Genomic DNA, 14,651 nt, shown 5'->3' with positions numbered 1-14,651 from the left:
CGTGTATATGTGTGTGTGTGTGTGTGTATGTGTGTATGTGTGTGTGTGTGTGTGTGTGTGTGTGTGTGTATAGAAGGCCTGTGGAGGTATAATCACAAGATCTGCAAATGCAACAGACAAGTGGGTCAAGAATGAGGTGAAGGCAAAGCAACCTATAGTCTTTCAATCATCTTCACTAGTTTGTTAGTTAACCCCTCCTCCTTCCCCTCAATGTCCTCACATCTTTCTGTGTTTCTCGTATCCATTTGGCCTTATCCAGGTTTACCTTTTAATTATTTGTAAAGATGTAAAAGCAATGAGCCAGTATGCAGAATTAAATACTGCTATTGATCTTCTAACAAAATATGCCCCATGCCAATGTTTAAAAGCTGTCATGTTATCTGTGATTCTCTGTTGTGTATATGGGGCCTGTTGGGTGGGAGGCATTACAGATATTTCACTATGTGAGACATGTCTCTTCAGTCAAAGCTCATTTCTCCTCCCTAGCCCACTCTGCCCACATGAAAGTCCAGTTCCCTTCCCTTCCTGGTTTCCTCAACCCACCTGCACTTTTTTACTACTGAAATACCTCTCCCCTATCTCCTTCTCACTTGTCACATAATACTGTCTTCAAGTGGCTATAGAACTGAAGTTGACATCTGCTTTTAGCAAAGACAAAATCTTTTATGAAAAGATCCACTCTTTCTAGATAGGTTTTAAGAATTTGATTTTTATTACTGGGAAATACCATGTTTGCCTTATATCTAATGTTCTGTTGGTTAGAGGTTTTAAATATGGTTCTATAATCTAAGCAAATATTTCCTTATCACCCCCCCCAAAAAATGTGGATGTCAGTGTTTCTGAAGACTGCATGAGCATACAGGTAAGATCTGAGATGGCTCCTCCCTCCCTGTCTATCATCCCGTGCTCTGTATTTCATCTGTGGAAACCTGACATTATCCTTGGCTGTCAAGTGTCAGGGATTCCTTCTGTCAGGCACCTATCCAGTACGTGAATGCTAGATTATTACTCATGATAAGAAAGCTAGTAGTGGTCTGAAGAAGCTGAAAAGCCCCCCAGCCCCGACCTTGGCTGCCTGACTGAATCCTGATAAAAATACTAGCTTCATAAAGTCAGCATTAGAAATATGCTATATTCCACTTCTCTGTAAATCAAACTTTGTTACCTGCCCCATTTATTGACTAATTTAGAAATCTATGACCTTTTATTAGACATTGGAGGTGTGGGTTATTTCATAATCAGAATATTTGTTAATTTTTTGCTGTTTTTCTATTACTAGGTAAAAACAATATTCTCAAATGTGTAATTTCTTTTAAAATATAAATCAATATAGAATCAGAATTAATATTCAAAGAATAACTTCTATTTTGTGCTCTTGGACTTCTGGAGATTTCCTTGAAACTCGAAACTTGCTTTATTCTTTGGACAGCTATCCTTTGTGTGGTAATTTGAATAGGAATGGCCACCATGGACTTGTGTTTGAATGCTTGGTACATAGGGAACTGCACTATTAGGAGGGGTGGCTTAGTTGGAGAAGGTGTGGCCTTGTTGAAGGAACTGTGTCGCTGTAGGGGAAGGCTTTGTGATCTCATAAGCCTAAGCTATGCACAGTATAACATGGACTCTTTCTGCTCTCTCCACATCAAGATGTAGCACTCTCAGTTCCTTCTCCAGCACTATATCTGGCTGCATGCCACTATGTTTCCTGCCATGATAATGATGGACTACAATTCTGAAACTACAAGCCAACCCTAATTAAATGTTTTCCTTTATAAGAGTTGCTGTGGTCTGTTCTCTCACTCCCCCAGCTCCATTGCCTTCCTTTCCTAGGAGGCCTGCCTGACCCCAGGAAAATCTAGGTTAGACCCTGCCCTGCCTATCCCCTGCCTGCCTGATGAGCTGCTATATCCCACCCTGGACCACAGCAGGAACATCCAGGTTAGACCCCTCTGGCCAATCCTCTGTTTACCTAGTTCATCTGTGGCACAGCCAGAAGAGGTGAGCAGCTTGCTATTTCCTGAGATCCAATGTCAGGCTCAAGGCTCTGCCTGACTCCCTGAGGAGTCCTGTCAGCATCAGGAATATTCAGCTAATACTAGGCACAATCAGATAGCTAAAGGCCAATGCAAGAACATGACCAACAAGAACTAGGGCAATATGGCATCACCAGAGCTCAGCTATCCTACCAGAGCAAGCCCTGGATGTCCTAACACAGCCAAAGTACAAGAAGAGGACCTAAGTCCAATCTTATAAAGATATAGGCCTTAAAGGGGAAATGAATAAATCCCTTAAAGAAATACAGGAAAATACAATCAATCAGGTGAAGGAACCTGACTGAATAAACCTGTTTAAGACCTGAAAATGGAAATAGAAACAATAAAGAAAAACACAAACTTAAGGAATCCTGGAGATGGAAAACCTAGGGAAGAGAACAGGAACTACAGACGAAAGTATTACCAACAGAATCTCAGAACAGAAGATATGATTGAAGAAATTCATACATCACTAAAAGAAAATGTTAAATCTAAGAACTGTCTGACACAAAACATATAAGAAATCTGGAACACTATGAAAAGACTAAACCTAGAGAATAATAGAAATAGAAGAAGATTCCTAGCTCCAAGGTCCAGAATATATTTTCAAGAAAACTATAGAAGAAAATTTCTCCAACTTAAAGAAAGAAATACCTGTAAAGATATAAGAAACTTACAGAACACCAAATAGATTGGACCAGAAAAGAAAAATTTCCCACTACATAATAATTAAAACACTAAATGTACAGAAAAAAAAAGAATATTAAAAGCTACAAGGGAAAATGGCCAAGAAACATATAAAAGCAGACCTATCAGAATTATATCTGACTTCTCAACAGAGACTCTAAAATCAAGAAGAGTCTGGGCAGATATCTTGCAGACCCTAAGAGAGCACATATCAGCTTATACTACTATATACAGCAAAAATTTTAATAACCATAGATGGAGAAATCAAGATATTCCAAGGCAAAAACAAATTAAAAAAAAAAAACCAAAACCTATAAGTCCAGCCCTACAGAAAACAATAGAAGGAAAACTCCAACCCAAGGAGGGTTACTATACCCAAGAAAACATAGAACATAAATAATTACATAACAGCAAAAACAAAATAAGGGAAGTGCTCTCTCTCTATCTCTCTCTGTCACACACACACACACACACACACACACACACACACACACACACACAAACCAACGCCACCAATATCAAAATAACAGGAATTAACAATCATTGGTCATTAATATCTCTCAATATCAATGGACTCAATTCCCCCAATAAAAAGACACAGGCTAACAGACTGGATACATAAATAAGATCCACCATTCTGCTGCATACAAGAACCATACCTTAGCATCAAAGACAGAAACTACCTAAGAGTAAAGGGCTAGAAAAAGGTTTTCTAAGCAACAGACCCAAGAAGCAAGCTGGAGTAGCCATTCTAGTATCTAAAATAATAGACTTTCAACCAAAAGTAATCAAAAGAGATGGGGAAGGATACTTTATACTCATCAAAGAAAACAATCCACTAAGATGACATCTCAGTTCTGAACATCTATGCCTCAAATGTAAGGGCACCCACATTTGTAAGAGAAACATTACTAAAGCTTAAATCACACATTGAACTCCACACATTAATAGTGGGAAATGTCAACACATTTCTCTTACCAATGGACACATCATCAAGATGGAAACTAAACAGAGAAATAATGAAACTAGCAGATATGGTGAATCAAATAGAACTAACAGATATCTACAGAACATTTCACCCAAATACAAGAGAATATATCTTCTCAGCACCTCACAGAACCTTCTCCAAAATATACAAAGCAAGCCTCAACAGATACAAGAAAATTGAAATAACTCCCTGTATCTTATTGGACCACCATGGATGAAAGCTGGACAGAGAAAGTAATAAAAACTGCATTGTATTGGTATAAAAATAGACATGTTGATCTATAGAACCAAATCAAAATCCCAGAAATAAACCCACACACCTATGAACACTTGACAAAGAAGGCAAAACCATACAATGGAAAAAAGAAACCATCTTCAATAAAAAGCACTGGTCTAGCAGGATGTCTGCATATAGAAGTATGCAAATAGGTCCATATTTATCACCTTGCATCAAACTCAAGTCCAAGTGCATTCAAGACCTCAACATAAAACCTGATACATTAAATCTAATAGAAGAGGACCTGGGGATTAACCTTGAACTAATTGGTGCAAGAGGCAACTTCCTGAACCAAACACTGACAGTTCAGGCACTAAGATCAACAATTAATAAATGGGACCTCATGAAACAGAAAAACTTCTGTAAGGCAAAGGACACTATCAATAGGACAAAATGGGAGGAAAAAAACATTTCCTACAGAATGGAAAAAGCTCTTCATTAATTATACATCTGACAAAGGACTAATATACAACGTATATAAATAACTCAAGAGATTAAACCCCAACAACTCAAGCAACCCATGTGAAAAATGGGATACAGAGCTAAACAGAGAATTCTCAAAAGAGCAATCTCTAATGGCCAGGAAGCACCTAAAGAAATGTTCAACATCTTTAGTCATCAGGGAAATGCAAATCAAAACTCTGAGATTCCATCTTACACTAGTGTAAGATAAAAACTCAAGTGACAGTGCATGCTGGCAAGGATGTGGAGCAAGGGGAACACTCCTCCATTGCTAATGGGAGTACAAACTTATACAGCCATTTTGGAAATCAGTTTGGTGGTTTTTCAGAAAATTGGGGATAGTTCTACCTCAAGACCTAGCTATACCACTCCTAGGCATATACCCAAAATATGTTCCACTATCCCACAAGGACACTTTCTCAATTATCTTAATAGCAGCTTTAGTCATAATAGACAGAAACTAGAAACAACCCAGATATTCCTAAACTGAAGAATGGATAGTGAAAAATGTGGTAAATTTATACAATGGAATACTACTCGGCTATTAAAAAGAAGGACATCATGAAATATGCAGGCAAATGGATAGAACTATAAAGTATCATCCTGAGTGAGGTAATACAGAACCAGAAAGAAAAACATGGTATGTACTCCCCTTTTGGTGGTTATTATCCATAAAGTACAGGATTACTAGGCTACAATCCTCAAAGAAGCTAAGTAATAGGGAGGATCCGAGGAGGGATGCTTGAATCTCACTCAGAGGGGAAATAAAATAGACATGGAGAGAGGGAATAGAATGGGAGAGGGGTTGGGGAGGGGGACAGGGTGTAGATCCGATGTGGGGCAGGCAAACAGCAACTGGTAGTAAAAATAAACTTGAAATATTCCTGGTAATACTGACTATGACTTTTCAGAGCTTAGTTTATGCTAGCACTATAGACGTATATCTTATCTGATACCTAGAATAATGGTGGCTCAGGCCTATAATTCTACTACTGTAGAAGCTGAGGCAAAAGAATTGTGAGTTGAAGCCTGAGAATCTGTCTCAAAAAACACACAAAAAAGCCCATCATCAATAACAAAAAGTTCATTAACTATAAACTCTAGAATAATAATTATTATTCCTGTTTTGTAAGTACTTTGTCTAAGATCATATTAAGAAATCTGTTACCACACATGAGTTTTTAACCGAAAAACTAATAATTTGAGATGGAACCTAAAATCATTGTTCAGTCTGAAGACCTAGAAATGATAGTTCTAGGATAGCTATTCTCAACTGGTGGGTCCCAGCCCCTCTGGCATTGAATGGCCTTTTCACAGGGGGTCACATATCAGATTTCCTGTATGTCAGATATTTATATTATATCAACATAGGTATTAATATCAATAGCAAAATTACAGGTGAGAAGTAGTAACGAAAATGACTGTATGGTTGAGGGTCACCACAAATGAGGAACTGCTTGAAAGGGTTGCCGCACTAGTACGGAAGGCTGAGAGCCACTGCTCTAGAAAATAAGACTGTTCTGGATTTATGTACAAGAAGGAATGGCCTCTATTTGGGCAGGATTTTAAAAAAAATTATACAGAAGGATGCCTTAAACTAGCTAACTCTTTCTTAGGTAAATCCATTTCACAAAAAAAACCTACAGGTTTCTAGGGCAAAACTTTATCTTAAGACAGATTATTCTTTTCATCAATATACATTTCAAAGTATTGTAGAATTAGTGAGAGGTGGAGTTCTTGCTATGATCCTCTTGGGAATGTCTTAAATAAACCAAACTTGAAGATTTTAATGGTAAAAAATAGTGGCCCAAGCCAGAAAGACCATAAAAACAATCAATGTTTCAGCATTTAAAAGTGAAGCTTCCAATAGAAATGCTACCACAATATGTAAGTAGAGATGTAGTCATGCCCACCACCCACCAGAGGTAGTGGAAAAGAAAAGTTATTAGGACATAGGGGAAATAGACCTGTTCAGAAATAGTTCTTTGGGGGGCGAGTCCAACCTTCGTTGTCAGGATATTAGAAGTTCAGTCCAGTAGCAAACACCAAATATGAATCAGCAGCTGCAGTCCAGCCCACTCTGAACTCACCACACATGATCATATAAATAATATACAGTATTCAAGACACGTTCATTTGAAGTGGCTTTTAGCAGATCACCATAGCACCTTGGCATTTGTGTACATTACATGATCTCTAGAATTGAGTCCCTCTACAATGTTTTGGACCAAGATTTTTTTTTAATACTCAGCTTCTTTATTTCTTGTTCTATTTAAAACTGAAGGTAATACACCTTTCTGTAGTCTTACCTTAACCCATGTTTGACCGCCATCAAGAGCTCAAAAGACAGTCTCAAAAGGTCAAACCAACAAAATTACAACACGGAAAAAATGACCTTTATCTCTCCAACCTAGTTAGTCCTGAATATTTGTTCATTCTTTTTCTCAAAGGTATAAATTGCTTAACTTCAAAGGCCTTGGTTTATTACTGTTTTTTTTTAAATAACTTGTAGAGAACTGCATAATAGAGCCCATGATATTCAAGGGGAAAGAAAGCTGAGTGGAATAGAATTTCAGAGCACATGAGTTGATAAGTAAAAGACAAAGAAGACATGTGAGAGGTGTACAGCACAGGAACCTCTATAGCTTTCAGTCTTGGTTTCTTTTTGTAGAAGTATCTAAGGGGAGGGATCTACCTCATTCTTTCTCCCTCTGTATGCAACCCCCACTCCTAGGCATGGTGGGAAAAAGGGAAAAGGTTGGGATGTCAGGATTGTGGTGAGATTCCAGAGTAGAGAATGTGGGAAAGAGGGTGCTTTAGTATCACTTGAGTTTTGTTTCTAACATCTTCAGTTTCGTACCTTGCCTTTGTACCAATAAAACCGGAACTATAGCCTCTGTGTCAAATTTGACTAGGTCTAAAATTAGATCTGAAGGCTGAGCATGGAGACAGCTCAGCTTCTCCCTCCTCCCTTTTCATTTTGCTGTAATTTGACTGAGAAGGGGATCTGCACAATTAGCTAGAACTGCACCTGGCTGGGTGCTTGGGTGCTTTCTTTCAGCCACCTATATTTCTGTGGGAAGGATTCCAATTCTTAAGTCTCAGTTATGGAGAGGTGGTAGGCAGCTGGTGTAGATGCCTGTCTGCAGGGTGTGTTCATGCTAACTCTGATCAACATTGCATGACAGCAGAGGGCTTACTGAAAGAAAATAATTCTCAATTTTCTTGTAATTCCTCAATACCAATTTAAAAAACGAAATGAAATCCAGGCCAAAGGTAATGTAAAAATATATTTTGAACTCTTCTAACTACCTCTCATGAGGTGCAATAGTAATAAAGTTAATGAAATTGTAAGTGGACCATATTTACATGCTATCTTCATCCACAGCTACACTGGCCTCCTAGTGTCATAAGTTCTTTCAGTTTTCAGACCATCTTGACTGTACTCAATTCCCCAATTTTAAGTGGCCATTGAATCTTCCTGCCTCTAGCTCCAGTTCACCTGTCCTTTCATTTATTCATTTTTCTTGTGATATAATTAATGTCCTACCATGTACAGTGTGGCAAGCACAGTGTGTATGGTAAGACAGACACAATTGCTGCCATCACAGTGAACTCCAAATAAGAGACAAGTGAGTAAAGAATTTCACACTAAGTGTGTAAGCCTTTCTGGTGAAAAGGTATGGGGGTCCATGGAGACAAGTCTAACTTTGGGTTACCAGAGAAGACTTGGTAGGTTATTAATGGCTTAGAGGAGATATTACGGTTCAGAAGAAATATAGGCAAAAGAGTCCATTAGGTATATTTCTCACATTTGAAAAATTTGGACTAAGCATGACTGCGAAGAAGGCTTTATATTAGACTGCAGAGTTAGAAACACTCACAGCCTGCCCTGATCTATTGGTACAGGGTGTGTGTGTGTGTGTGTGTGTGTGTGTGTGTGTGTGTGTGATGTGTGAATGTAAGATGTAAACACATTGTAAGCACATAATAGCTATTCTCTAGCTGGGGAGATACTTAAATTGGTAAAGTGCTCATTGTACCAGCTTAAGAACCTTATGTGATCCAGGTAAAACCTGCACACAGAGATACATAGTTATAGTCCCAGAGCTGGGAGGCAGAGACAGGTGAATCCCTGGAGCTCACTGGCTGGTCATCCAATATGTCATCGAGCTCTAGGTTCAATAAGAGACACTGTCTCCAAAAAATAAGGTGGAGAGGAATAAAGGAGGACACCTGATTTAATCTCCAGCATACACATCTCTCCTCTGCCTCTTCCTCCTTCCTTCCCTATCTATCTTAGCTATCATTTGGCCTTCTAAAGGATGCCTTTTCTTTAACATATAGTGTATTGAGGACTAAAAAGGGCCATAATCTTCCCACTAAAAAAGTCCAACTAGCATTGCTCTCAAGAATACAGTGTTGCTCCAGGCTCTGCCCATCAGACTCCTGGCTAGGAAATCATGCAGATGGCTCTTCGAGCAATTCCTTGGCCATCTTTCTAGATCTTTTAACCTAGCCACAGTGCCTTGCCTCAACAGCTGGGTCAATTAAAGATCACCCTATAGGAAGAATACAGTGTAAACTGAGTTCAGTCTTTTTCTGTAGTCATAGACCAAGAACGTTTATCCATTCACCAAGATCATTTCAGTTGTTTCTTACAGCACCCAAGACAAAATTATGGCTGTTTCATGTGAGGGACAGAGGAGAATTACTTAAGCATACACATTCTCAATGTAATCAGAGGTAAACAGGAGGAACTTGTGATACTCTGGCAGCTTTTCTGGGAAGGTATGGGATCATTTTGAAGAAATGAGCTGAGACCAGAAGGATGGAAAGGAGCTGGTCTCTGAAAGGGGCCGAGGAGTGTGCAGAAAAGGAAACCACATCAAACTCTTCCCAGGAGCCCCCTGCTCTCATCTCTTTTTCCTTCTTTCCATTTTTCTTCTTTAAAAATAGATTCTAATACACTATATTCTGCTATTCTTTCCCCTTCTCCAGCTCTGCCAAGACCCTCACCACTTCCCTCCCTTCCCAGATGAATCCACAGCTTTCCCGTCTCCTCTTACAAAATAAATACACATCTAAATAATAATAAGGTAGATAAGGTAAAATGAAAACAAACACAATATAGGACAAAACAAACAAATGAAAAGGCATGAGAAATACATATAAACGCAGAAACACACACATTAGTTCAGTGAGGAATTCCACAAAAACCCAGAAAAATGGAAGCCATATGTCTATACAAAAGACCTGTATGGGGGGAAAAAAGCCCTGACAAAACATTCTGAGACAAAGAACTTCTTAAGATTCAACTAAGTCTCTTTTGTGTTGGCCATCTACTGTTGCGCATGGCCGTGCCCTCACTTCTTTCACCTCTAATGTCCTCCTCACAACCCAGCCTTCTCTCAGTCTTCTTTGTGCAGCCTGGCTCCTCCAGGCTGGCTCTGCTCCTGACAGAATCTTGGGTCTCTGGGTGGTAGGTCTGGGCTAAATAAGCTTTCCACCATGAGACTGAAGAATTCTCATTACAGGAGCTCACCTGCACTCTCCAGAAACTCCTCTAGCTTACCATTTTTGAGCCACAGAGCCATTGAAAGAAATACTCATCTGCAACCCTTTGTTTTGCTTGCCTGTTCTAGTCACCTGTTTGTTTTTCCAGACCCTGCTGTAAGGAAGGGTTGGCTTCAGTGAGGTCAGAAGGTCAGCTGACAACTCCACTTACCACCACCTCGGCTCTCAGACACCGCGCCTGGATGACGTCACCCACGGCAGAGGGCCGAGCGCCTGGCGTGACGTCACGAGGGCGTGGCGTCCCGCCGTGAGGTCACCGGGTGGGCCGGACCAGGCTCGAGCCCCAGTGTCGTCACGGGCGGGGGCGGGCCTCGAGCGTGTCAGCGCAGCCGAATCAAAACAAGCCCGAGACCCGCCTTTTCCCTCAGGCTCCTCGGTGTCTCGCTCCGCTCGCGGGCCCGTGGCGCTCGCGCGGCTGCGAGCCTCGGGTGGCCCGCGCGTGGCCGCGCCGGCTTCTGCCGGGGAGGGCGCGGCGGCCGGGATGGCGCGGCGAGGGCCGCGCGGCGGGGCGGGCGCCTGAGGAGAGCGGCCGGCCCGCGCTCGCCGGGGCCGCGGCGAGCCACCTCCGTGGGCGCCGGGTACCGGGACAGCCGCGAGCCGGTCGGGGAGATGCCCAACCCCAAGAACAGCAAAGGCGGCCGCAAAAACAAGCGCGCCAACAGCAGCGGGGACGAGCAGGAAAATGGAGCCGGGGCCTTGGCGGCGGCGGGTGCGACAGGCGCGGCGGCCGGAGGGGCCCTGGCGGCGGCGGCGGGCTGCGGGGCGGTGTCGCTCGGCGCGGTGGGCGCGGGCGGCGCGGCGGGCCCGGGAGGTGCGGGCACGGGCGCCGCCAACGCCACCGTCGCGGCGGGGGCTGCAGCCGCGGGAGACGCCAAGAACGGTAAGACGACAGCGGCGGGGCGAGCGCCAACTTCCTCCCCGACGGGCGGGCGGGCGGGCGGGCGGGGTGGCGGGGCCCGGGGTGGCGCGGGCGGCGCGTGGACAATGCGAGTCAGGAAGTGCTCGCCCCGCCCCTCCGCCCCGCGGTGGCTTTCCCTTCGTGGTCCCCACGCGGAGTGGTGTGGACCGGGGCTGCGGGCCCGGCGGCGGCGGCGGCAGCGGTGTTCCGGTTGGTGCCTACTCCCCGCGGTGCCCGCGCGGGCTGCGTCTGAAGTGTCCCGGGTTAGTGACAGCTAGGCAGCCAGCAAGCGAGAAAAGGTGCCCAAGTTAGAAGGATCCGATTGAAAACTTCCCTGCTCGCCGCGACCCACCCGCCTACTCACCTTTGCCCCTAAAGAAGAGGAAAAGCCTTAAATTCCCAGCAGATGTAGGCCTGTTGCCTGATTGCCACAGGTGGAGAGTTCAGAGATTGAGGTGTGTGTGTGTGTGTGTGTGTGTGTGTGTGTGGTGTGTGTATATGGTGGTGGGGGGTGTTATTCATTTAATTCTCGTGTCTCTCTTGAGGAAGGAAGAGAATCTGAACTTGACTTCCGTTCCCAGCCTGGAGTGTGAGTGTTTTTTCTTTTCTTTTTCTTTTTCTTTTTTTTTTAAGGTCCCTTGTATAATTGTTTCACATCTGTTTTTCTAAGGAAGCCCGATAATTTCATGAGCTTCTGAATGATCCTTTAGAAGGGAGGAAATGTAGGTAATACCTAAGGTGTGACAGGATTTTCCCTTCTTAGGACCGGATGCTTGACATTTATTTGGGCAGTTTTTAAACTTTTTTCTTGTCAGGCTGTTTTTTTTTTTCCCCCAGGGGAAAGAATGTATATTTTAATGTAAGTAGGTGAGAATCATTATAATAGTTACATTTGCTTTTTAACACAATTTTCAGTTTCCAAAGCCATTCTCAATGTAGATGGTCTCCCTTAAAAAAGGGTACAGTACTTATAAGATCTCCACAAGGATTCCCATAGGAGATAGACTACAGGCTGTTGGGTATGGGCCCCACTGGGTGATCCCCTGCAGTTTTGAAATAGGAAGATTTGTTTATTACAAGGAGCAAACTTAGATGTTTGTGAGTGTTTGATAATACTTTAGGCTAGCCTGTGCGAGTTCTTGCTTTCTTATCTCTAACTTTCCTTTTGGTATTGATGTGACAGAGATGATACTTAGACTCTGCTTAATACCAACTCTTCCTTAGCCATTTAGAGCTTTGATATCTGGAGAAAGGCCAGTTTTTCTAAACCTCAGTTTCCTCATATACAAACTTGATGGGATGGGGGTGGGAGTGGGGCTTACACCGGCCCTTTAGAGGGCTATTGTGAGGGAGGCTTAGAGTGACCCTTTACTATTAAGTTCCCATTTCTTGTTATTTTAAAGGTTTATTATGTAAAGGTCAATAAAAGCTCATTGCAAGTAATAGATGGTAGGTGAATAACAGCTATTAGTTATTCATTTAAAATAATATTTTAAATAATTATTAGATTATTATTAAATATTAAAATAAATACTTTAAATGGACAGCTTTTTCATTTGTAATGTTAATAGTACTGTGTATTAGATAAGGACTAGGTTAGTGGTTACACTCTAGTACATCCTTGGTTCTCACAAAGACCTGTGTCTTTACCATACTCTGAAAGGTTTGAGTATCTTAAAGTAGTTGAGGAAGTGTTTCTTTGGCAGATGGTACCTCCTAGATTAAAAGCATTAAACTAGTTATGTTATTCTTTTGAAGTGGTAAATTGGTAGATTAGCAACACTGTATCTGTGTAAAACTATGTATTTTTTATTAGGTCTTTATTTTATTAGATGTGGGAAAAGAAGCAATGGAACCATATTGCTATAACCAGAATCTCAGAAGCTGCGTATTCAAGAGCAGTGAGCTGAGTTTTATGGTGCCCATTGTTGGTGTCACCTTGGTGAATAGTTTGATTTAACTGGAAGAATCATCTCTGTGTTTCTGAAGACAATTTTAACATAGGTTCTAAGTCCTACACAAAATGAATGAGGTAATTATAAATGATAGGAATGTGTGTATATGTATTTATATATATAGCATAGATGTAGGGGAGAGGCAATACTGGTGAATTTTTATAGGGAGGGGCAATAGACATGATAACAAAGATTCTTTTTTTTTAACTGTTAATGCACAAGTAGCATACTGTTTGAGGTCAGAAAGCAACTTTCAGGCAGGAGTTCTCTCCTTCCACCGTGTAGACGCTGGGTACTGAGCTGCAGTTGTAAGGCTTCTGGTAAGTACTTTTCCCACTAAGCCATCTTGTTGGCTCAAGACTAAATTATTTTTAAATTTTAAAATTATATTAGTTGGACTGCTTTATGATTTCTAAGTATATTTCAAGTTTTTACTTGTGATAGTAGATTTTATTATTATAAATTTTTCAAAAGACTTACTATTTACATTCTTTTGTTGGTGGTGAGACAGTGCCTTAACTATATAGCTCTCAGGCTGGCCTTGAAATGTTTCATATCTATTAAAATTTTAAATGGTTTGTTTTGATCAAGTCAGTTTTTTATGTACACTTGCATGTAAACTTAATGACTAGTAGATGTTCCAGATTTGTAGACTGGTTTTATGTCCTGTAAGTGTGGGGCATTGTAGTTACCAAAGTAAGGTCATATTAGCCCTTAGTTGTTCACTGTTAGTATAAATAACTTCTCACTCTGTAAAGGTTTTTAGCTGGAGGAAGCCTGAGGAAGCTAGTGTGGTTGGAGTTGAGGTAGTTGAACTGGTTGCTATTATGCACTTGAATAGGAATTCAAAGGATGTTGCACTGCTTTTTAGATACTAATTTGCGAAGCCTTCTGCATGGAATGGAGAAACAAGCAAGTGTGAGGAAGTGCCATCGTGGCCTACATAGTAAACATCTGTGAGCACATACTGCAGCATTGTGATTGTAGGTGGACAAGATTTGTCATTCATTATTTCTAGACTCTAGTAATCAGGCAGTAGATTGCAACTGCTTTCATTCTGAAAGTCTGGCTCTATTAGGCCTCTGCCTTTTTTTTTCTTCAGCTCTAAAACTACTTGAAATCTTGATTGTGGTATATCTAGTTTCCAGTAGACCTGATTTGCACATACTTTTATAAATCCCTGTTTTGTGGATGAGCAAGGTTCACCACACATTCATTCCCAGTACAACCTTTGAGCCAATTCTGCCTTAAGTCATTCAACAGCTCCGTGTAGATGTAGTTAGTGTTTGCTTGCATTTTAGGACCCATTTTAAATTAGTACCTCCCATTTTCTTGGGTAAGTTATTTAAGTTCCGAGCCTAGTTTCTGCATATGTAAAATGAGATCATAGTACCTCCCTGAGTATGAAGCAAGATAGCTATTATATATTAAGGAGAGTATGCTAGGACAGTTCCAAAGGAGTTTATAGTGTAAGTCATTCCTGTTTGCTCCTGGGAAATAATCTCTTGAAAGAGGAAAAAGATTTATGGGCAGGGGGCTTATTGTGGCCTTCTCTTCATTAGTGGGAGAGAGGAGACGGGTTGTAGGCACACCAGAGATAGGATGCGTTTTGGTGCCCTTAAACCTTGAGATAGGCATTTAAATCAGTAAGTCTAAGATTATCAAACTTTGAAATGTGCTCCCCTAGAAAATAGTAGACCGTAGGGCTTTCTGCTGGAGAACTTATGTGGAGAGGACTCTTGTTTTCCCGACATTTACTGGGTTCTTCCTGTAGA

General features: G+C 41.5%; 1 protein-coding gene across 7 annotated transcripts in view; it reads left to right on the top strand.

The window, feature by feature from the left end:
• Positions 1 to 10,365: 10,365 nt before the first annotated feature.
• The window catches only part of Heca (hdc homolog, cell cycle regulator), a 48,131-nt gene continuing 43,845 nt past the window's right edge, over positions 10,366 to 14,651 (top strand). For 5 of the 7 annotated variants that reach the window (XR_004121556.1, XM_031380491.1, XM_031380489.1 and 2 more), the window contains exon 1: positions 10,517 to 10,903. Coding sequence is in view for 5 of the 7 variants with exons in the window: in XM_031380491.1 (XP_031236351.1) it covers positions 10,633 to 10,903 (271 nt within the window). In the remaining 2 variants the exon portion in view is untranslated. Of the gene's footprint in view, positions 10,904 to 14,651 lie in introns of all 7 variants that reach the window. The other 2 variants (XR_004121555.1, XM_031380487.1) reach the window with 1 other exon arrangement.

This window comes from Mastomys coucha, unplaced genomic scaffold (genome assembly GCF_008632895.1).
Source record: "Mastomys coucha isolate ucsf_1 unplaced genomic scaffold, UCSF_Mcou_1 pScaffold2, whole genome shotgun sequence".
NCBI lineage: Eukaryota > Metazoa > Chordata > Mammalia > Rodentia > Muridae > Mastomys > Mastomys coucha.
Note: the sequence above shows the minus strand (reverse complement) of the source record. Positions and strands in the feature narration are given on the sequence as shown.